Source organism: Schistocerca nitens, chromosome 1 (genome assembly GCF_023898315.1).
Source record: "Schistocerca nitens isolate TAMUIC-IGC-003100 chromosome 1, iqSchNite1.1, whole genome shotgun sequence".
In the NCBI taxonomy this organism is placed as follows: Eukaryota; Metazoa; Arthropoda; class Insecta; order Orthoptera; family Acrididae; genus Schistocerca; species Schistocerca nitens.
The window spans coordinates 133163653-133183276 of NC_064614.1; the positions used below are offsets into that span (position 1 = coordinate 133163653).

General features: G+C 38.7%; 1 protein-coding gene across 1 annotated transcript in view; it reads right to left on the reverse strand.

Annotated features, from left to right (window-relative positions):
• Positions 1 to 19624, reverse strand: part of LOC126213416 (uncharacterized) — a 156728-nt gene that overhangs the window by 14337 nt on the left and 122767 nt on the right. Inside the window, exons 11-13 of the mRNA XM_049941463.1 lie at positions 10159 to 10303; positions 6574 to 6725; positions 896 to 1072 (exon numbers count right to left, since the gene is read on the reverse strand). Of these exons, the coding sequence (XP_049797420.1) occupies positions 896 to 1072; positions 6574 to 6725; positions 10159 to 10303 (474 nt within the window). The remainder of the gene's footprint in view (positions 1 to 895; positions 1073 to 6573; positions 6726 to 10158; positions 10304 to 19624) is intronic.

Consider the following 19624-nt stretch of genomic DNA (forward strand, 5'->3'; position numbering starts at 1 on the left):
TAATAGGCTTTATGGAGCTAGATGTGTGTGTGAGTGGCAGGAGCTCAAGCTGTCAAAAGACATTAAAACAGTGCCAAATTTAATTTGTAACCTATGCCATTTTTTCCAGAGATTTTCCACATACAGTTTTACAAAATCCACTGAGCATCATTGTTGCAGTGATCATTTTATAGATTATTTCTCTCCTGCTATCAGTCTCAAGGTCTGGTCTACCTGCTACACCATCAGTTCCCAATGTGTCATCTGTTGCTGACAAGTGGTTTATTCATAGCTCAAATATGTTGACAGTGATTTTCTGTTGTAGCAAGTGTTTTCTACTTCTTTTACTGCACTCGAATTCAGTGGCTGACACCATTACTATTCAGCTTTGAGGGTTCTGTAAATTTCTCACTTTTGTAAATTTCAAAACTGTTTACAAGTGCCTTTTTTCTGTACTCTTATGAACCTTGCTCTTTTCTTCCCTTAATAGTTTTCACTTATTGTAGGTACATTAGACTGTCTCTTCCAGTGACATGGGTTAGTTTTGAGGACTTTCTCATACTTCTTGCACCAGCACACACACTTTCCGTTAGTTAGGGGATTTTCCAATCTGTGTTCAGTGGGAATCTTACTTTCATTTATGAGAGATGCTTATGCAACTGTATCTATTGCAAAACATTTTAAAGTCTTTTAGTAACATATTTCTTTTCTCTTGTTTAGGGCACGCACCCTGGTCAATCCTGAAATCAAGCTGGTCCTTTGTTTTCTCACAATCCACTTGTATGAATTCAGTTGTTTGGGGATAGAACCGTATTAATATTTTTTAACTTGTGGATACTGTAATAGTAAAAAAACCTTAGACATAACATTTCTAACAATAACATTGACATCATTGTTCTTTTAAATATAAACTAACCTTCCACTTCAACTGCCCTCTGTCTGTTACGTATTTCAACTTCTCGTAACCAGTATCGATGTAGTAACCAGTAAGCAACTCCTCCTGCTATAGCTATGATTCCCATGGCTCTAAAGGACTCACGAGTTCCAATTTTACCAATTAATATGCCCCCAAAGAAACTTCCACTGCCACGTCCTGAAATTGATAAAATTAGAGTAAAATTTTGATGATGCATAAAGAAAGCTGCAGATTTCTGTTGTAGAAGTCTCAAATAAGAATATTACAATAATTATATTTCTTAAATATATTTCTAAAAGTTACTGCATGCTACATCAAGGATTAAGGTACACTTAGAATGCTAGTTTACATAATCTGCTTCATAATATAAGTAGTGTCATATAATAACAATAAATTGCAAAATCTGTCACATAAAAGTTCCTTGAATGAATACAATCACTTTTTTCAATTTATGAAGACATTTCTCTTAAAAATTTTTAAACAATTTGGCAACTTGTTGAAGCACTATTTGTCATTTATACGTGGCCTATTACCTGTCATTTTTAACTTTGTTCTTTTTCAAAAGTAGTTATATTTCTGAATTGTGGTTTATTTGTCTCATGACATCCATCCCTAAATAACATATATGGCACAAATTCACACTGTTGTTAGAGTATTTTTTACATTAATAAGAAATGATATAACTATGAAATGATATTTTATGAATCAACAGCTATGTATATTTAGTGGGATAAGCAACAAATTTTATTCAACTCAAATTACCAATTCAAGCAATGGAAAATCCAGGACGGAATAATGACGATATTATGAAAAGGTTAGATTATTACTCACCACATAGTGGAGATGCTCAGTTGCAGATAGGCACAACAGAAAGACTGCTAAACAAGCGAGCTTTCAGCCGAAAGACCTCCTTGTAAAGTAGACAAAACACACACACAGCCGCAAGCACAACTCACACACGCATGACCAATTTCTCTGACTGCTATGACTGGACTCACCCTGTTGTGCTTGTCTACAAATTGTCAGTTCATCCTTCATGAATTCATCCAGTAGGTAATAGTATTTCTATTTCATTGGCTTGCACAGCTTTCTTTTTTAATGGACTTAACTTCTTCTGCAATAACTTTTCCCCTTTTAATTTAATATAAATCTTCATTCTCATATGTTGAGGAGCCCAGGCATACCACTTGAGTTGGATGGTGGGAAGTAGAAAATTTTCTCTCTCTTTTGTGGTTATGTATGAACAAAATAATTTTTCCCAACTTATTGCTGCCTGTTACATATCTTACAACAATTTTATAAATATGTAGGAATAGGAGAGTTAAGTTGTAGTTCTTTTAAATAATGAGTGACTTGGTTCTTTCTCATGTATGGTGAAATATTATGAATGATTTTTTGTGTATCTATATGTATGCCTGCTCTGTTAGCCAAATGTCCTCAAAACTTAATATCTATCTAATTATAGATTTAAAATAATTTCTGTGTACAACTTTTTGCATATACGTATCAGTTGCAGGTAATAATATTCACTTCACAAATGCAAAGATACTTAATTTGTTTGGTACTGTGTGTGTGTGTGTGTGTGTGTGTGTGTGTGTGTGTATGTGTCTTTGTGAGCTCAAATTTTTGCCTAAATATATCTTGATTGTTGTAAATAATCTTAATCTGGTCACTTGTGACTGTGTGATCTTTAACTGCATAATGTGAGTGTAAAACATTTTCAGATTCAATCTGTTTAGCTGAAACTAAGTTTCTAAACTACTAAGAGTCCTGATTTTCAACCAACACACAACAACTCAAATGAAACTGGTGGGGACTGATATTTAATGGTAAATCAATCACATGGAAAAGAAATAAATCTGGCTTGATAAGGAGCTTTGTGGAAAGCCCTGAGATCTGGTTTTCCTGGCTAAGTAATAATTTGCCCTATTTACAGTAAGTACGGTTTAAGCCACTGTAGAGCATTGCCTCTAATGCCATACTTAACTGTTATTTTGTAAATAGGCAAGATATGATTTACAGACTCAAAAACCTTTGTGAGATCACACATTTTTGCAGACTTATTGTTCTTGTCTAATGATGGTCTTATTTTCTTAACAAAACTGTTTAGTGCATCTGTGGTGCTCTTGCCCTGGAGAGAACAAAGTGGTTGTTTAGGGTAATGTCATATTCGGCTTTCGTCTATCTACTTCTAAATCCATACTCTTCAAACAGCATTGAAGTGAATAGCAAAAGTTATTTCCCATTGTGTCACATATTAGGGTTTCTCCCATTACATTCATGCATGGAGAGCAAAAATAAACATTGGTTTCCCACTCCAGTTGCCCAAATGTGGTCTGTGAGAGCTCTCTAATTGTGTCTGCCTGTGAATCATTCTTCTCTCAGGGCTGTATCCCAGATGACTCCTCTTCTTCTTTATCCTCTTTCACTTGGTCCAACGATCTCTTCCTTGGTCATCCTAATGGTTTCTTCCCAATTACATTTGCGTGTAGCCATTGTTTTGCTATACAATATCAATTAGTTGGACAAGCCCATACCATTTGAAACAGGCCTCTGGCACTTCTTCTCTCCCCCCACCCAGTGAGAATGTGTACTCTCCAGGTTCTTTCCTTATTTTTTTATTTCTTACCCTATCTTTTCTAGTTTGCTGGACTGTAGAGTGTACAAACTTCATTACTGCGGCTTGCTGTTTGTTGTTTATCTGTTTGGTTGTTGTCCAGATTTTTAGGCCATATGTTATTATGGGACATTTCATTCCACAGTAGATTCCAGACTTGAAGGTAGAAGTGAGCTGATTTTTTTAGTCTGGTTATTGACCTTGTGCTGTATCCTGTTATTACTTAAAATGCATCCATGTCTTTTATATATTATCCCCAAATTATTTCATCTACAAATACAAATCTTTAATATCTTTATTGTTCTTCTGCTTCATTCCTTTCATAACTTTGTAAGAGTGACTACTTAAATGCATGTGTGTGTTCTGTAATTAATCTAATCTTGTGTTAGTGGTGCCTGTGGAAGCAGTATGTAGGTCAGTATTCCTATATTAATAACTTAATACACTGCCTTAAAACTTTGTAAGTAGGCTTTCATTGGATAGCTGGGGTCTATCTTAAAATATTTGCCACTTTAGGTTCTTCAGAATTTCTGTGATACCCGTGACTCAGACAAAACTATGATCATTTTTATTCCCCATATTTGTATATATTCAATATCCCATGTTAGTCTTGGTTATTATGGGTCCCATGCACTTAAGCAATATTCTTGAGTGGGACACTTTGGGTATGGTACTAGAAATTACAAGAGGTCCTACAGTAGTTAAATTTGCAAGTGGAAACATGTTTGTCATTGATGCATTCTTTAAGAAAAATATTGAAAATGGATTTGTCAAAGGACAAACAGAACCAAACTGAAACTGAATCATGTCAAACAGTAAAGAAACTGCACATTATATAATGGTTCTTAACCAATTCAAAAGTGTAATTAAGACTCATACAGTGCAGAGAAAAATAGCAGTTGAATTAACCTTGGTGGTGCTGAAGTAACTAGATTAGGAAACAAGGCACTAAAAGGAGAAGAGCTATTTTGCTACTTGGGCAGCAAAATGACTAGGAGAAAATAAAATGGAGACTGGTAATAGCATAAAAAGCTTTTCTGAAAACGAGAAATATGTTGACTTCAAGTATAAAATGAAGTGTTACGAAACGTTTTTGGAAATCACTTGTCTGGGATGTGGCTTTATGTGGAAGCGAAACATGGGTGATAAACAGTACAGGCAAGAAGAGAACAAAGCTACTGAAATGAGCTGCTACAGATGAATGCTCAAGATTAGCAGTGAAATGGCATCCGAAACTTTGTGCTTGACTGACAAATCATACAAAATGTTTGTGTGTGTGTGTGTGTGTGTGTGTGTGTGTGTGTGTGTGTGTGTGTGTGTGTGTGTGTGTGTTTGTGTGTGTGTAAAAGCAAAAATGGCAAAAGCAAAAGAAATAAATATTTTAACACAACACAAGAAAGTCATACAACACCCCAACATCAAAAAATCATGACAAGCTGCAGAATGAATGGTATAGAACTACCATCATACTCAAATAATGTCATACGAGAAAGAAAATAAACAAAAAAGCCCAATGAATATAGCACTTAAAGTGCTGAAACTTGTGTGGGTAAAACTATAAAATAGTGTCTTGCATGAGGCCGAATTCTCCTGCATGGACTGAACAATTAATTAAGAAGTGGAGAAAAGAGCTTATTAATACAGCTATACAGTTCCTCTAAGAGAAGGAACAGATTAACAGGAAATATCCTAAGGTATCAAGGACTACTTGAGTTGCTAAGGGAGTGAAATGTGGAATGTGGGAGGGACCAAAAATGGTAGAGTGAAACCAAGGCTTCACTGCAGTGAACAACTTCAAGTGGGTGTAAGCTACAGGTAATTACACAGAAATGAAAAATCTTGAATAGGATAGACTAGTGCAGAGAACTGCATAAAACTGCATGTGTGAATGTAGTCTTTCTGACATATATTATTGACAAATATGATTCTAATGAAACAACAAACCTCCGCAAGAGTTGGAGACTAACTGACAGACAGGTTTTTAGTTGCAATCTGAAGGCATTTGTCCTGCCGAACTCATATTCACTGTAGGAATATTTAAGGTTTACTTGTATTATGGAAATGTAATTCAATGAAATTAATGGAATAATAGATTATATGGTTTCTACAAGAGTACTTCACATCTGCCAGAAAAATGTTTATGTAAGGGAGACACAGGTTATCTACCTGTTACAGGCAGCCTGAGTTGAGTTTTTCATGGTTCCAAGCAAATTTCTGGCCATGGCCGTCCGTTTTCCAATTCTTGTCATAACTGGGATTTATAAAATGTAGAAAACGCTTTATTACTGTTGTTGCCATAGCGTTTGTTGTTGCTTAAGCTGTTGTTTTAATTGGTGTCTTTCATTCCTGGAGTTCATAGTTCAATGTTTTGTTGTGATTTTCCTTTTGATAATAGGTTTTGAATATGTGATGATTTAACAATTAAAACAATCAAATTTTGACAAAATAATGTAATTGGGCAAATAAAAAAATCTACTCACCAAGTGGCAGCAGAACAAACACATAAAAGGAGGTTATAATTAGGCAAGCTTTCAGAGACAGTGGCTCCTTCTTCAGGTAGAAGGGTGGAAGGGGAAGGAAGATGGGTAAAGCAAAAAGATTGGAGAAGTCTAGTAAAAGGGGTAGATTTTGGGAAAGTCATCCAGAACCACAGGTCAGGGACGACTTACCATCAACCAGTCTTTCCTTGTCTGCTAAGTCTCCCATGACCATGGTTCTGGACAACTTTCTCAAAATCTACCCCTTTTCCTAGACCTCTCCAGTCCTTTTCCTTCACCCATCTTCCTTCACCTTCAACCCTTCTGCCTGAAGAAGGAGCAACTGGCTCCAAATGCTTGCCTAATTATAACCTCCTTTTATGTGTATATTCTGCCACCACTTGGTGAGTAGATTGAATATCTAATGTTGTATTTTATGAACTTAATCTCATTCATGCACAGATACAACTGAATAAGAATTAAATAAATACTAAATTAAAAATAGCTGATGAGAAGAATAATGGGAAACATAAAATTAAAGAAGAGAGGGAGAGAGAGATTGTTACGAATTTTACAAAACTTGCCTAAACTGAAATGTGACATTCCAAGAACACCAATAAGTGTTGCTAGCAACCACCTGGGAGCCAGAATTGTGCAGTACGTCGCAGCTGCTGTCCACATAAGATGCACTGCTGTTGCTTCAATTATTTCAAAAGGAAAAGCCCACCATGGACTCCTGAAAAAAAAATCAATAGAATAGAAGAACATTACTTTAAAAAAAAAAAAGTTGTTAAAATTACTCTTCTCATATATAAAATAAAGATATCGTTCTCTTCGTGAGTGTCATGGGTTCAGATACTCACAACATAGGAGAGGCTTTGAATCACAGATAGGCACAATGAAAAAAGACTACTAATATGAATGTTTCAGACAAAGTTCTTCTTCCAAAATAGAAAATACGCACACTCTCACAGGCATAACTCACATACCCATGGCCATTGTCTCTGGGTGCTGGGGCTCAAAAGTGACTGCATCTGACATGAGCAGCGATCTGCAGGACTTGGTTGTGGAGGAAAGATAAGGCATGGGGTGGGGACGGGGATGGGGAGCAAAAGTAGAGTAGGGGTCGGGGAAGATGCTGTACTGCCTGTGGGTGTCTGTAGGGATGTGGTGGGGATGAGATAAGGCTGTTAGGTGCAGTGTCAGGAGGCTGTTGGGAAAGGGGGGGAGGGGGAAGGAGGACAAGAAAGGTAGAGGGGAGAGAAGTAAACAAGGGGGAAAGAGTAGGAGGTGCGTTGGTGGGATAGAAGGCATGGGTATTACTGGACTGGCTGCAGATGAAGGACTTCGTCTGAGAACTTAATATTTTAGCAGTCTTTTTTATTGTGCCTGTCTGTGATTCAATGCCTCCTCTGTGTGGTGAGCAGCAATCTATCCTTTCCTTGTTTTAATTCAATTCTGGACTTTCCATTCTTGGATTCACTTGTGGCTTCTGCTCGGAAACTCATTAACAATTTATTGCCGGGGAAGGACAAATGATTTCCTACCCAACAAAAATTGCAGAAACTTTCAATAAATAGTTTGCAAACATAAGTGAACAGTTGGTGAGTGGACTGGAAGAACATAACAAAATATCACCTCCATCATCCAATAGCATAAGAAATGTATCTCATTATTGAACCTTTCACCCACAAATACAGAAGAAATTTTATCAGTTATAAAAACCTTGAAAAAATGGTACTCATGTGGAACTGATGGAATACTAGATGTGATTGTTAAAAAATTCTCTCTTGCCTTAGCTCAACCCTTGACACACTTGTGCAACAACTCACTGGCAACAGGAACCTTCCCTTCATACTTAAAAACTGCAAAACTGAAACCACTGCTCAAAAAAGGAAATCCACAGAAGACATTTCAAATTATAGGCCAATAGCCCCACTGCCTGTATTTTCAAAAATTTTAGAATTTTTTTTTAAATAAGAGATTGTCTGATTTCCTAAAGAAACATAAAATTCTCCCTCTCTCACAGCATGGTTTCAGGAAAGGCTATTCAACTGAGAGTGCAATATCTGAATTTCTTAATGAAATCTAAGCTAAACTAGATGCAGGTGAATTTGTGACAGGCATATGTCTTGATTTATCCAAGGCTTTCGACATCAATGACCATAACGCCATACTGCAGAAGCTTGACCAATTAGGAATTAGAGGTATATCCAATGAGTGGCTCAGGACACACCTATGTGGCTGCAAACAGATGGTTGAAGTGCAATATACTGACCATAACAAAATCAGCTACTACTATTCAGGATATGAAAATGTGAAATATGGTGTCCCTCAAGGATCAGTATGATGACCCATTCTGTTTCTCCTCTATGTCAATGATCTTATATACAACAAGTATTGCCAAACTACTCTCCAATTTGCAGATGGTACAAGCTTCCTTACAAGTGGGAAAACAGAAGAAGAACTAAAAGACTCTGCTATCCACACAATGAACAGTGTAGAAAGTGGTTCAGCTATAACAAGCTAATTATAAACAAAGAAAAGACAGTATCAATGAACTTCTACAATCTAAAAGTAAGGCACCATCCAAACATACAAATAGAACTAAGAGACAGAGTTCTTGAAAGTGTTGACAGCACAAAATTTCTGGGACTCAGGCTCCAGAACAACACAAAATGAAAATAGGAGGTTCACACTGAATATCTGCAAAGGAAACTAAGCTAAACCTGCTACATGATAAGGATTTAAAAAACATTGTTGCAGCAAAGCCAGCCTGTTAAATGTATACAACACCTATGTGCATTCTGTAATTAAAAATGGCACAATCTTCTGGGGCAATGCAACGGCAAATATTAAACTTTTCAAGATACAAAAGAGAATATTAAGAATCACTGAAGGGGTAAACAATAGGAAATGATGCAGACCCATACTAAAAAAAAGGCATTTCTTCCTCTTCCTTGCAGTTTTATCTATGAAATGTCAGTTTTCATAAAACGATATATTGATAGACACCCAGATATTTTATAAAAATTGAAGATATACATGCATACAATACAAGACAAAAATCTGATCTTCATATGAAACAGCTGAGAACAACTTTGTGCAAAAAAGGCACTCTACATGTTGGGATAAAAAGTTACAGTAATCTGCCTAACCATATTAAATCAGTAAGTAAACTCAGAAGTTTTAAGGCTGAACTAAAGGCATACTTAATTGATCATTGCTTTTACAGTCTGACAGAGTACCTAGAAACCAAATGACAAAAATAAATATGCATTATGAATATTCTACTTTGCATGTTGTCTCTAATGTTTGTTGTATATACGATTCTTTGCTAAATTAATTAAATATCTAGTCCTTAGGAATGCAATGCAAATTTTATTTTATGTTGTAAAGGCTTAACCATGTCCAATATCCTTGTATATATTCTATACATGTAGGATTAGAAGGACTAAATAGATAAATAAGTAAATTTCTTTGGCTTTTTATTTAATCATTTATTGTTTGTAGAAAAAAAAGTCAGTTCAAACAAAAACATTATTTGTGTTTACTACACAACTACAAAACAAATAACTTCTTACTTTTTCAGCATAGGTTCTATACTTTTAAAGAATTTTTACCAGGAAATTGAATTTTTTTCTGTGGTCCAACAGTTTCAATTGCAAGAAGTTATTTTACTGCACATTGTGCAACAACACATACACAACATTTTTTTCTTGCTCATTGTGAAAGCTACTAACTGAACATAGAGGCACCTCCAACAAAGCTGTGATTAAGAGTCTTCAATAACAGTCACTGATTATGGGACTGTTTATTATTATTTTAATGGTACATGTGTACAAAATCTGTTTATGGATGCTAGTTTCTTGACTGATACCACATTCCAGAAAGTTCTCCTTCATACTGATATCTATGGACCAAGATGTTTAAGTGAATTCTTCAAGTTCACTGATATGTTCTGATGGTTCATATATTTTTATATGTACTTTGTTACTAAGTAGGATACACAGCAAATGCCGATGAGATTGTATTACTTTCAGAATAAACATTTCTGTTACCACAAGTTAAAATGTGGAAGATTCATTTATCTGGTATATCTATACAATTAATGTGGGTATTGCCAAATTCTGTTTCAAAATGTAATTGAAATATAACTATTTACTTACTCTATCATTGAATAGCCCATAAGCCTTGCTGCATGGGAGAAAAATGCAAGAATAATAATGTTCACATTGCCCAGTTTCTTAATGATATCACCTGCTCCATAAAGAAATGGCACACTGCTTATGGTTCCAATGGATACTGTGAAACCTACATAAAGACATAAAAAATGTGAACTGAGTATGTGCAATACAAAATCTATTGATCAAATTTAGTCTAAAGGCTTTATTATTCTGAAAACAAATTTACTGCCTTTTATTGTATGAAGGAGCACATTTTGAAAAGTTCACATTATGTATAATGAACTGTACTCTAGTCTTAGATATTTTCATTTCTATTTCTGAGTTTCAACACTGTTTGGAGACCAGCCAGAGAACAGTGCTTAAGGACACTTGGAATGAACGAGAATCTGTTTCATGAAAGTGGCTTTAAAATATTATTAATAATAATAATAATAATAATAATAAAACACATCATTGCCATTGCTCCTATAAAATGTGTGCAAATGCAAGTTCAAAAATTAAGGGACTGTATTCTGCAGTGAAATGTGTTGGTCTATGGGCATTTCAGTAAGGTTGCAGAGAAAAGGAACACCATATCTGAGACTAATTGTAGTGCTACATTTGTCATTAGGGTTGCAATACCAATATTTGGTTTAGGAGTTACAAATAACATGAAGATCATACTGGATGGCATTTGATACCTGTGGATTATATACAAAACTGATTAAAATTTTCTTGCAAGTGATAAGAAATTGTGTTAAGTCTGAGAACAGTATGACTAAATGACTGAAGGAGCACAATAGCAGAGAGATAAGGTAATTAGTGTTCGTCTTCTTAGTGCCTGCGTTCACGTGCGAAAAGACAACCCACACACACATGACTGCAGTCTCAGGCACCTGTAGCCACACTGTAAGTAGCAGCACCAGTGCACAATGGGAATGGTGAGTGGGTGGGGGTAAGGAGGAGGCTGGGGCACTGAGGGGGAGGGATAGTAAGATAGGGGTAGCAGACAGTGCAGTGCTGCTGGGGAGTGTGCAGGGACAAGGTGGAAAGAGAGTAAGACAGTTATGTGCAGTCAGGAGGTTAGACAGAGTGCAGGGAAAAGGTGGGGGGGGGGGGATAGGTAGGTGAAGGACAGAGACTAGAGAGGATTGAGGCCACGCGGGTTACGGGAACATACGATATATTGCAGGGAAAGTACCCACCTGCAGAATTCAGAACATCTGGTGTTAGTGGGAAGGATCCATGTGGCATAGGCTGTGAAGTAGTGTAATTGAAATGAAGGATGTCATGTTTGGCAGCAACTAGGTGGTCCGTTTGTTTCTTGGCCTCAGTTTGTTGGTGGCCATTCATGTGGACAGACAGCTTATTAGTTGTCATGACCACTTAGAATGCAGCACAGTGGTTGCAGCTTAGCTTGTAGATCATGTGACTAGTTTCACAGGTAGCCCTGCCTTTGATGGGATAGGAGATGTTCGTGACAGGACTGGAGTAGGAGGTGGAGGTGGGAGGATGTATGGGACAGGTCTTGCACCTAGGTCTATTACAGGGGTATCAGCCATGAGGTAAGCGTTTGGGAGCAGGGCTGTCTATATGTATATTGTGTAGGTTCGGTGGCTGGCGGAATACCTCTGTGTGAGGGGTGAGAAGGATAGTCGGCAGGAAATTTCTCATTTCAGGGAATGATGAGAGGTAGTCGAAACCCTGGCAGAGAATGCAATTCAGTTTCTCCAGTTCTGGGTGGCATTGAGTTACTGAGGTACTGAGTTGTTCCTCTGTGGCAAGATGGTGGGACTTTGGGAGGTAGTGGGAGACTGAAAAGATAAGGCACGAGAGATTTGTTGTTGTACTAGGTTGCGAGGTAATTATGGTCTGTGAAGGCTTCAGTGAGACCCTCGGTATATTTTGAGAGGGACTGCTCATTACTGCAGATGCGACGACCCCGAGTGGTCAGGCTGTATGGAAGGGACTTCTTGGTATGGAACTGGTAGCAGCTGGAGGTGTTCCTGGTGACTAGTAGGTTTGATATGGACAGAGGTACTGATGTACCCATCTTTGAGGTGGAGGTCAACATCTCAGAAGGTGGTTTGTTGGATTGAGTAGGACCAGGTGAAGCAAATGGGGGAGACATTGTTGAAGGTTTGGAGGAATGTGGATAGTTTGTCCCCACCCTTGATCCAGAACACAAAGATGTTATCAATGGATCTGAACCAAGTGAGGGGTTTAGGATTCTGGGTCTACAGGAAGGATTTCTCTAGATGGCCCATGAATAGGCTGGCATAGGATGGTGTCAAGTGGGTGCCCATAGCCATACCCTGGATTTGTTTGTAGGTAAAGCCTTCAATGGAGAAGTAATTGTATGTGAGGATATAGTTGGTGATGACGCTTTGGAGGAGGTTGTTGGTTTGGAATCCATCGGGTGCTGGGAAAGTTAGTGTTCAATAGTGGTAAAGCCATGGGCATTAGTGATGTTAGTGTAAAGTGAGGTGGCATCAATAGTGACGAGCAGGGCACCGTGTGCTAAAGAGGGACAGGAACTGTGGAGAGTCAGTGAAGGAAATTGTTGGTATCTTTAATACAGGAGGGTAGGTTCCTCCCCCTCCCTGCTCCAGCCTCCTCCTTACCCCCACCCAAGTCACCACTCCCATCTTGCACTGGTGCTGCTGCCTGCAGTGTGGCTACAGTTGCTTGAGACTGCAGTAATGTGTGTGTGTGTGTGTGTGTGTGTGTGTGTGTGTGTGTGTGTGTCATTCTGTCTGTCTGTCCCCTATTTTTGACAAAGGCCTCATGGGCTGAAAACTTTATTTGTGGTAGTCTTTTTGTTGTCCCTATCTGTGACTCAGCATCTATGCTATATGGTGAGTGGCAACTTTCCTTTTCATAATATTGTTACATTCCATCCTGGATTTTCCATTGTTTGGTACAATTGGCAAGGTGTATAAGAAATCAGATAGCAATTCTGAAGTTGAAATGAAGTTGAAAGAGGTAAGGTATTGGGATTGAAGGATTTTGATGTATATGCAAGTGGACTCAACAGTGATTAGAAGGAATCCAAGTGGTAATGGGGTGGGGATGGTCTAGAGCCCCTGAAGGAAGCTGTGATTTGTATCTTTGATATGAGAGGCTAGGCTATGGGCAATTGGTTGGTGGTGTTGCTAAACAAAACTGGAGATTCTTTCACTTGGAGCACAGTAACCAGCTGGATGTGCAGGAGGTCACTGGGGTGAGGAGGAAGATGTGCTGAAATTGAGCATGATACAGAGTATACACTGGGGTGCCTATGGATTCATTACAGGGGGTGAAGACAGTCTTCTGAACACATTTTCCAAAAACTGTCTTGAGCAACAGCCCACATACAATGGAAATATCTTAGACCTTGTAGCTACAAACAGGCTGGACCTTATTGCTGGAATCAGTATAGAGATGGGGATTAGTGATCATGATGTCATCATAGTGACTGATGTTTCAAAGGTTAATGAAACAGTGAAGGCCGCTAGGAGAGTGTTTCTGCTAGAAAGAGCAGATAAGCACTTGTTAGCATCTCACACAGACAATGAAGTGCAGTCATTTAGTTGCAGTATGATGTACATTTAGGAATTATGGGAAAAGTTTAATCAGATTGTAAATCATGCTCTCAGTAAATATGTGCCCAGTAAGATGGGAAAGGCACACTGTGGTGTATCAATAAAATTCGGAAAATGTTGAGAAAGCAAAGGCCATTGCACTCTTGGTTCAAAAGGGAACATGGAAATGATGGCAGGAAAAGGTTAGTAGAGATTCATGTGTCTGTGATAAGATCTATGCACAAAGCATACAACAACTAGCACCGTCGTACCTTAGCAAAAGATCTGCCCGAGAACCTGAAAAACTTCTGGTCCCATGTAAAAACATTAAGCAGGTCAAAGGCTTCCATCTGGTCACTCATTGACCAGCTGGTGTGGCAGTTTAAGATGCCAAAATGAAAGCCCAAGCGGCAAATTACACATTTAAAACATTGTTTACACATGAGAATTATACAAACATGCCATTATTTGACCATTGCATAGAATCTCGTGTGGATAACATAGTAATAAGCATCTCAGCAATAAAGAAACAACAGAAAGAGTTGGAAAAAAAATAAGTTTCCATGTCTGGTTGGAATCCCAATTTGGGTTTACAAAGATTATGCTATGCATTGGCCCCTTACTTAGCTTGCATTTATCATTAATTAGCTTGCATTTATCATTATTCTCTCACCTAGCGCAAAGTCCCAAGCAACTGGAAAACAATGCAGGTGACTACTGTATATAAAAAGGATAAAAGATGCAGCTTGTAGCAGTTCACCTACTTTGTTTCTTTGTTTGTTGTCCTCTATGTCGACATACTGCGTTGCCACACTGGCTTAAAAATGGGGTTTGTATTTTGGACACTGACCATGCTAAATAATGTAGCCTACAGATGCACAGTTACGTTTCACAGTATTTTACTATTGTTTAACCTTCGTTAAGCCCTATTGTGTGTGTGTGAAATCTTATGGGACTTAACTGCTAAGGTCATCAGTCCCTAAGCTTACACACTACTTAACCTAAATTAGCCTAAGAACAAACACACACACCCATGCCGAGGGAGGACTCAAACTTCCACTGGGATCAGCCACACTGTCCATGACTGCAGTGCCTTAGACCGCTCGGCTAATCCTGCACGGTAAGCCCCCTTAATAGGTTGCAGGCGAACATCCACATACTGCTACAATAGTTTCCTGTTGAACATCTAAAAGCAGTGAAAGCCTAACCATAAATTTCAGAGTTCTTGAAGAATAGAAAAGTACATATGGAGCAGACATTGTCACTGTCTTAACACACGGCCTAACTGTGTGACACTTATTACACTGTTAAGTTGATGCGTTGTTGTCATTCTAACCAACACAGGTTCCTCATCTGAAACTCGGCCATGGGCTGACGGTGTGGTGACCAAAAACTAGGCCCTTATATATCCTCACAATAATAGGTGCTGAAACTACACATTGTTCAAAGTTTAATATATAGAAATAACAGTTAAAACTTAACTCATTAAATTAACTAAATACATCAAAAAAGTCTGTCTTTTTAACAGTTTCTTCTGCTACAAGAGTTAGGCTGAATTATTTGTTTAAATCATGAAATTATCAAATATCATTATGCAAACAATACTTTTGACAAAACTGTTAATTACTTTCGAATAAATTAAGGGCTGGCTTTGCTAACATGTTTTCGAATAGCGCCAAATAGATACTTTAAGATTACTAGTATTTCTTCTTCTAAATGTTTACAATTATTACAGAATTTATGTTTGTTTATATGGCAACAATAGAATTTAAGTTACAAAACAATTACTAATTTTGCACTATAATTAAAGATACTGACAAGGAATAGTCAAAATAAATTAGAAAATCAATTACATACATAAAACTAAGCACAAAATTAGATCTGGTGTTATATTCTTTAAAACTGATGGCCAACCTTTCTCTTATATGAAAATGTAGATTATACTCACATAAAATGAAAAAATGAATTTTAAGGAGGCAGATGGCAAAGCAAGAGGGGAACTAAAATTATCCCAGCTTGCTTCATCACAGCCTGCAAAATTACAGACCAGTATCCTTCACATTGGTTTGCTGCAAAATTCTTGAATATATGCAGAGTTCGAATATGATAAATTTCCTACAGCCCAAAAAGATTGCGTCCCCAAACCACCACAGCTTTAGAAAGCACAGCTCATGTGAAACCCAGCTTTCATTTTTCTCACATGATACACTGCAAACAATGGGCAAAGGGCAATAGGCAGATTCCATACTCCTAGATTTCAGAAAACGATTACCTCACTACAGTCTGTTAACAATGAGCATATGGAATAGGTTCCCAGATATGTGAGTGGCTTGAAGACTTTTTAAGTAACTGAACCAAGTGTGCGGTCCTCCTGGTGTCGAAGATGAGTGACTGTAGTATGACACAAGATGACTTAGACAAAATTTCTAGTCAGTGTGATGAATGGCAGCTGACTCTAAATGTAGAAAAATGTAAGTTAATGTGGATGAGTGGGAAAAACAAACATGTAATGTTTGAATAAAGCATTAATCATGTCCTGTTTGACTCAGTCACATTGTTTAAATATCTGGCTGCAACACTGCAAAGTGATATGAAATGGAACAAGCATGTGAGGATTGTGGTAGGGAAGGCAAATGGTAAACTTTGGTATATTGGGAGAATTTTAGGAAAATGTTGTTCAGCAGTAAGGGAGACTGCATATCGGATGCTAATTCTTGAGTACTGCTTGGGTGTTTGGAATCTGCACAAGGTTGAATTAAAGGAAGACACTGAAACAATTCAGAGGTGGGCTGCTAGATTTGTCCGCTCGGGATTAGCCGAGCGGTCTAAGGTGCTGCAGTCATGGACTGTGCGGCTGGTCCCGGCGGAGGTTTGAGTCCTCCCTCGGGCATGGGTGTGTGTGTGTTTGTCCTTAGGATAATTTACGTTAAGTAGTGTCTAAGCTTAGGGACTGATGACCTTAGCAGTTAAGTCCCATAAGATTTCACACACATTTGAACATTTTTTTGCTAGATTTGTTACCAGTAGGTTTGAACAATATGCAAATATTACAGAAATGCTTCAGGAACTCAAATGGGAATCCCTGGAGGGAAGGCATCATTCTTTTCGATAAATGCTATTGAGAAAATTTAGAGAACCGGGATTTGAAGCTGACTGGAGAATGATCCTACTGCCACCAACACAAATTTTGCATAAGTACCATGAGTATGAGATACATGAAATTAGGGCTCATACAGAGGCATATAGACAGTTGCTTTTCCCTTGCTCTATCCGTAAGTGAAACAGGAAAGGAAATGACTAGTAGTGTTACAGAGTACAGTATGCCATGCACCATGTGGCAGCTTTTGGTGTATGTATGTAGATCTAGATGTATTCAAGGGAGAGATTCTGGGATGGACGTAAGGATTTGAGTAGGGGTAGTTTACACCATCTCTATCATTCACAAACTTGGTGTTACAGAAACAAATCTCCATGTCACAGGTATCCCAAGACCACATCTGCTTCTCCATAAGTTACTACTACTGTGCAATTCCAGTTACCTACATCACAACTTCCAAATTGAAACCCTTGCACTCCAACACCTGGAAGAGCACTCCAGACACTAAGTCCATAAATTATATTATTATTGGCATTTTACTCCTGCCTCAGGGCACTATTAACATTGACACCTATCCTACACCCCTCTGAACACCCTTTTCAACCCCTTGCTGATCTTTTCCATTTACCACAGCCTCCAAAACTCTATCCCAACATTCTGTGAAATCCAGAACCTAAAAAACTTTAAAACAGTGTTGTCAACTTATCCACCAAAAATCTTGAATTCTACAGAAGTTTCTGGCCTATCCAAAGACCTCACCTTAAGTCCCATGCCAAAGTTCAACCATGCTGGATATTTCAAAGGCCTACTCTGCTTCTCATGAGCCCTACAGTGGAAACCTTCTTTGCTACCAATCCCTCTAATCAAAACCAACTTAATCCCAATATTGAACTTAGTTTATTGTCACTCTCCTTCCCCAAGTCCCTTCCCAAGAGCACAAATCTCTCATCAGAAGAAAGAACGGTCATTTGTAACCTCAAGACAGATCTTCAATTAGTCTTTCTGCCTTCATCTACGAAACTCTGCTATAGTGACCTCATCCCATACGTCCAACATAACCGCAAAACCCTACTCAAATCCTTAGGCCCATCCCAGAATCTCTCCCCTGAATCCATCTCTCTTCCTACTCCAACACTTCCCTGCACACCCATATTCTACATGTTTCTCACAATCCATAAATCCAACAATCCTTGATGCCCCACTATAGCTAGTTACTGTGCTCCAAGTGAAAGAATCTCCAGTTTTGTTCAACCAACACCTCTAAATAATTTTCCATAGACTAGCCATCCACATCCCAGAATCCCTACTCATCACAGTTGGTACCACCTCCCCTCATACCAATATCCCTCATGCCCATGGCCTTACTATCAAACACTACCTATGAGAACATCATTACAATCAAAACCACTTCCCTCTTTCCTTATACACCTTCTCAATTACATGCTCACACACACCTAATTCTCCTGTGAGAGGAAGATACATAAACAAATCTACAGCACAGCCATGGGCATCCACATGGATTCCTCCTATTCCAATCTGTTTGTAGGCCATATAGAGGAAACTTTCCTTGCCTCCCAAAACCGCAAACCCCCTTGTAGGTTCAGATTTGTTACCAATATCTTCATGATATGGACCCTAGGTCAAGACACCCTATCTCCATTCCTCCACAACCACAACACCTTCTTTCCCTTCCACTTCACCTGGTCTTCATCAGTGCAACATACCACATTCTTCATTAATCCACAACCTCAACACCTTCTCTCACATCTGCTTCATCTGGTCCCCTTCAGCCTTACATGCTAACTTCCTGAACACTGACTTTCATCTCATCTGTACCTCTGTACATATCAAGCACACTAACCTTCAACTGTATCTGCATTTCGACATTTGTCACCTCTTTGACACCAAAAAATTACTCCCATTTAGCTTGGCCACCTATGATTGGTGTGTCTGCAGTAAAGACAGTTCCCTTGTCCAGTATGCCGAAAGTCTCACTATCCCCTTCCCTCCAAACCTAGTCTGCAAACGCCAGCTGAATCTTGTCCTTGGTGAGATTTTTGACAATCTATCATTAAGCCTGTAAAAAAGAAACAACCTATCCACATTCCTTCCCACCCCCGCTAAAGTGATATTCCAAATACCACCTAAACTACACAACATCATGGTCTGTTTCCCTGACACTTCCACATCCAACCCATCACCAGTGGGGGTCTGATCCCTATGGAAGATGCAGGTGCAAGAGATGCCTGATTCATCCACCCAGCACATCCTACTCTACTGCCAACACAGGCTTATCTTATCCCATCAGAGGCAAGGTCACCCACAAAAAAGCTCTGGTGCAGTTTCTGCATTGTAGTTTATGTGTTTATGACCACCAACTTGCTGCCCAGTAGAATGAATGGCCACCACCTAACTGTGGTCGAGAACAGAGTTGACCGCCTAGTGGTGGAACATGCTGCTGAACACAATAACTTGAGTTCAATGGCTACTTCACAACCTGTGCCATCCGGATCCTTCCCTTCAGGACCAGCTTTTCTGATCTACGTAGATGGGAGTTATCCTTGCAAAACATTCTTTGCTCCTATAACCCTCCTGATCTCTGTCTCTATGAACTCACTGCATCCACAGATTCAGACCAATGGTCTCTCCTTCCTCTGTCCTGTTACCCCCTCCCACTCCATGTCTTTGTGTCATTGTCATCGTGCACTGAGCCAACACACCAGCTCAGATGCCTGTGTGTTGCATTCCTACATCATGCACCTGCTGCCTCTTCCTCCCACATTCCTAACCTGCATACCTGCTGCCTCCC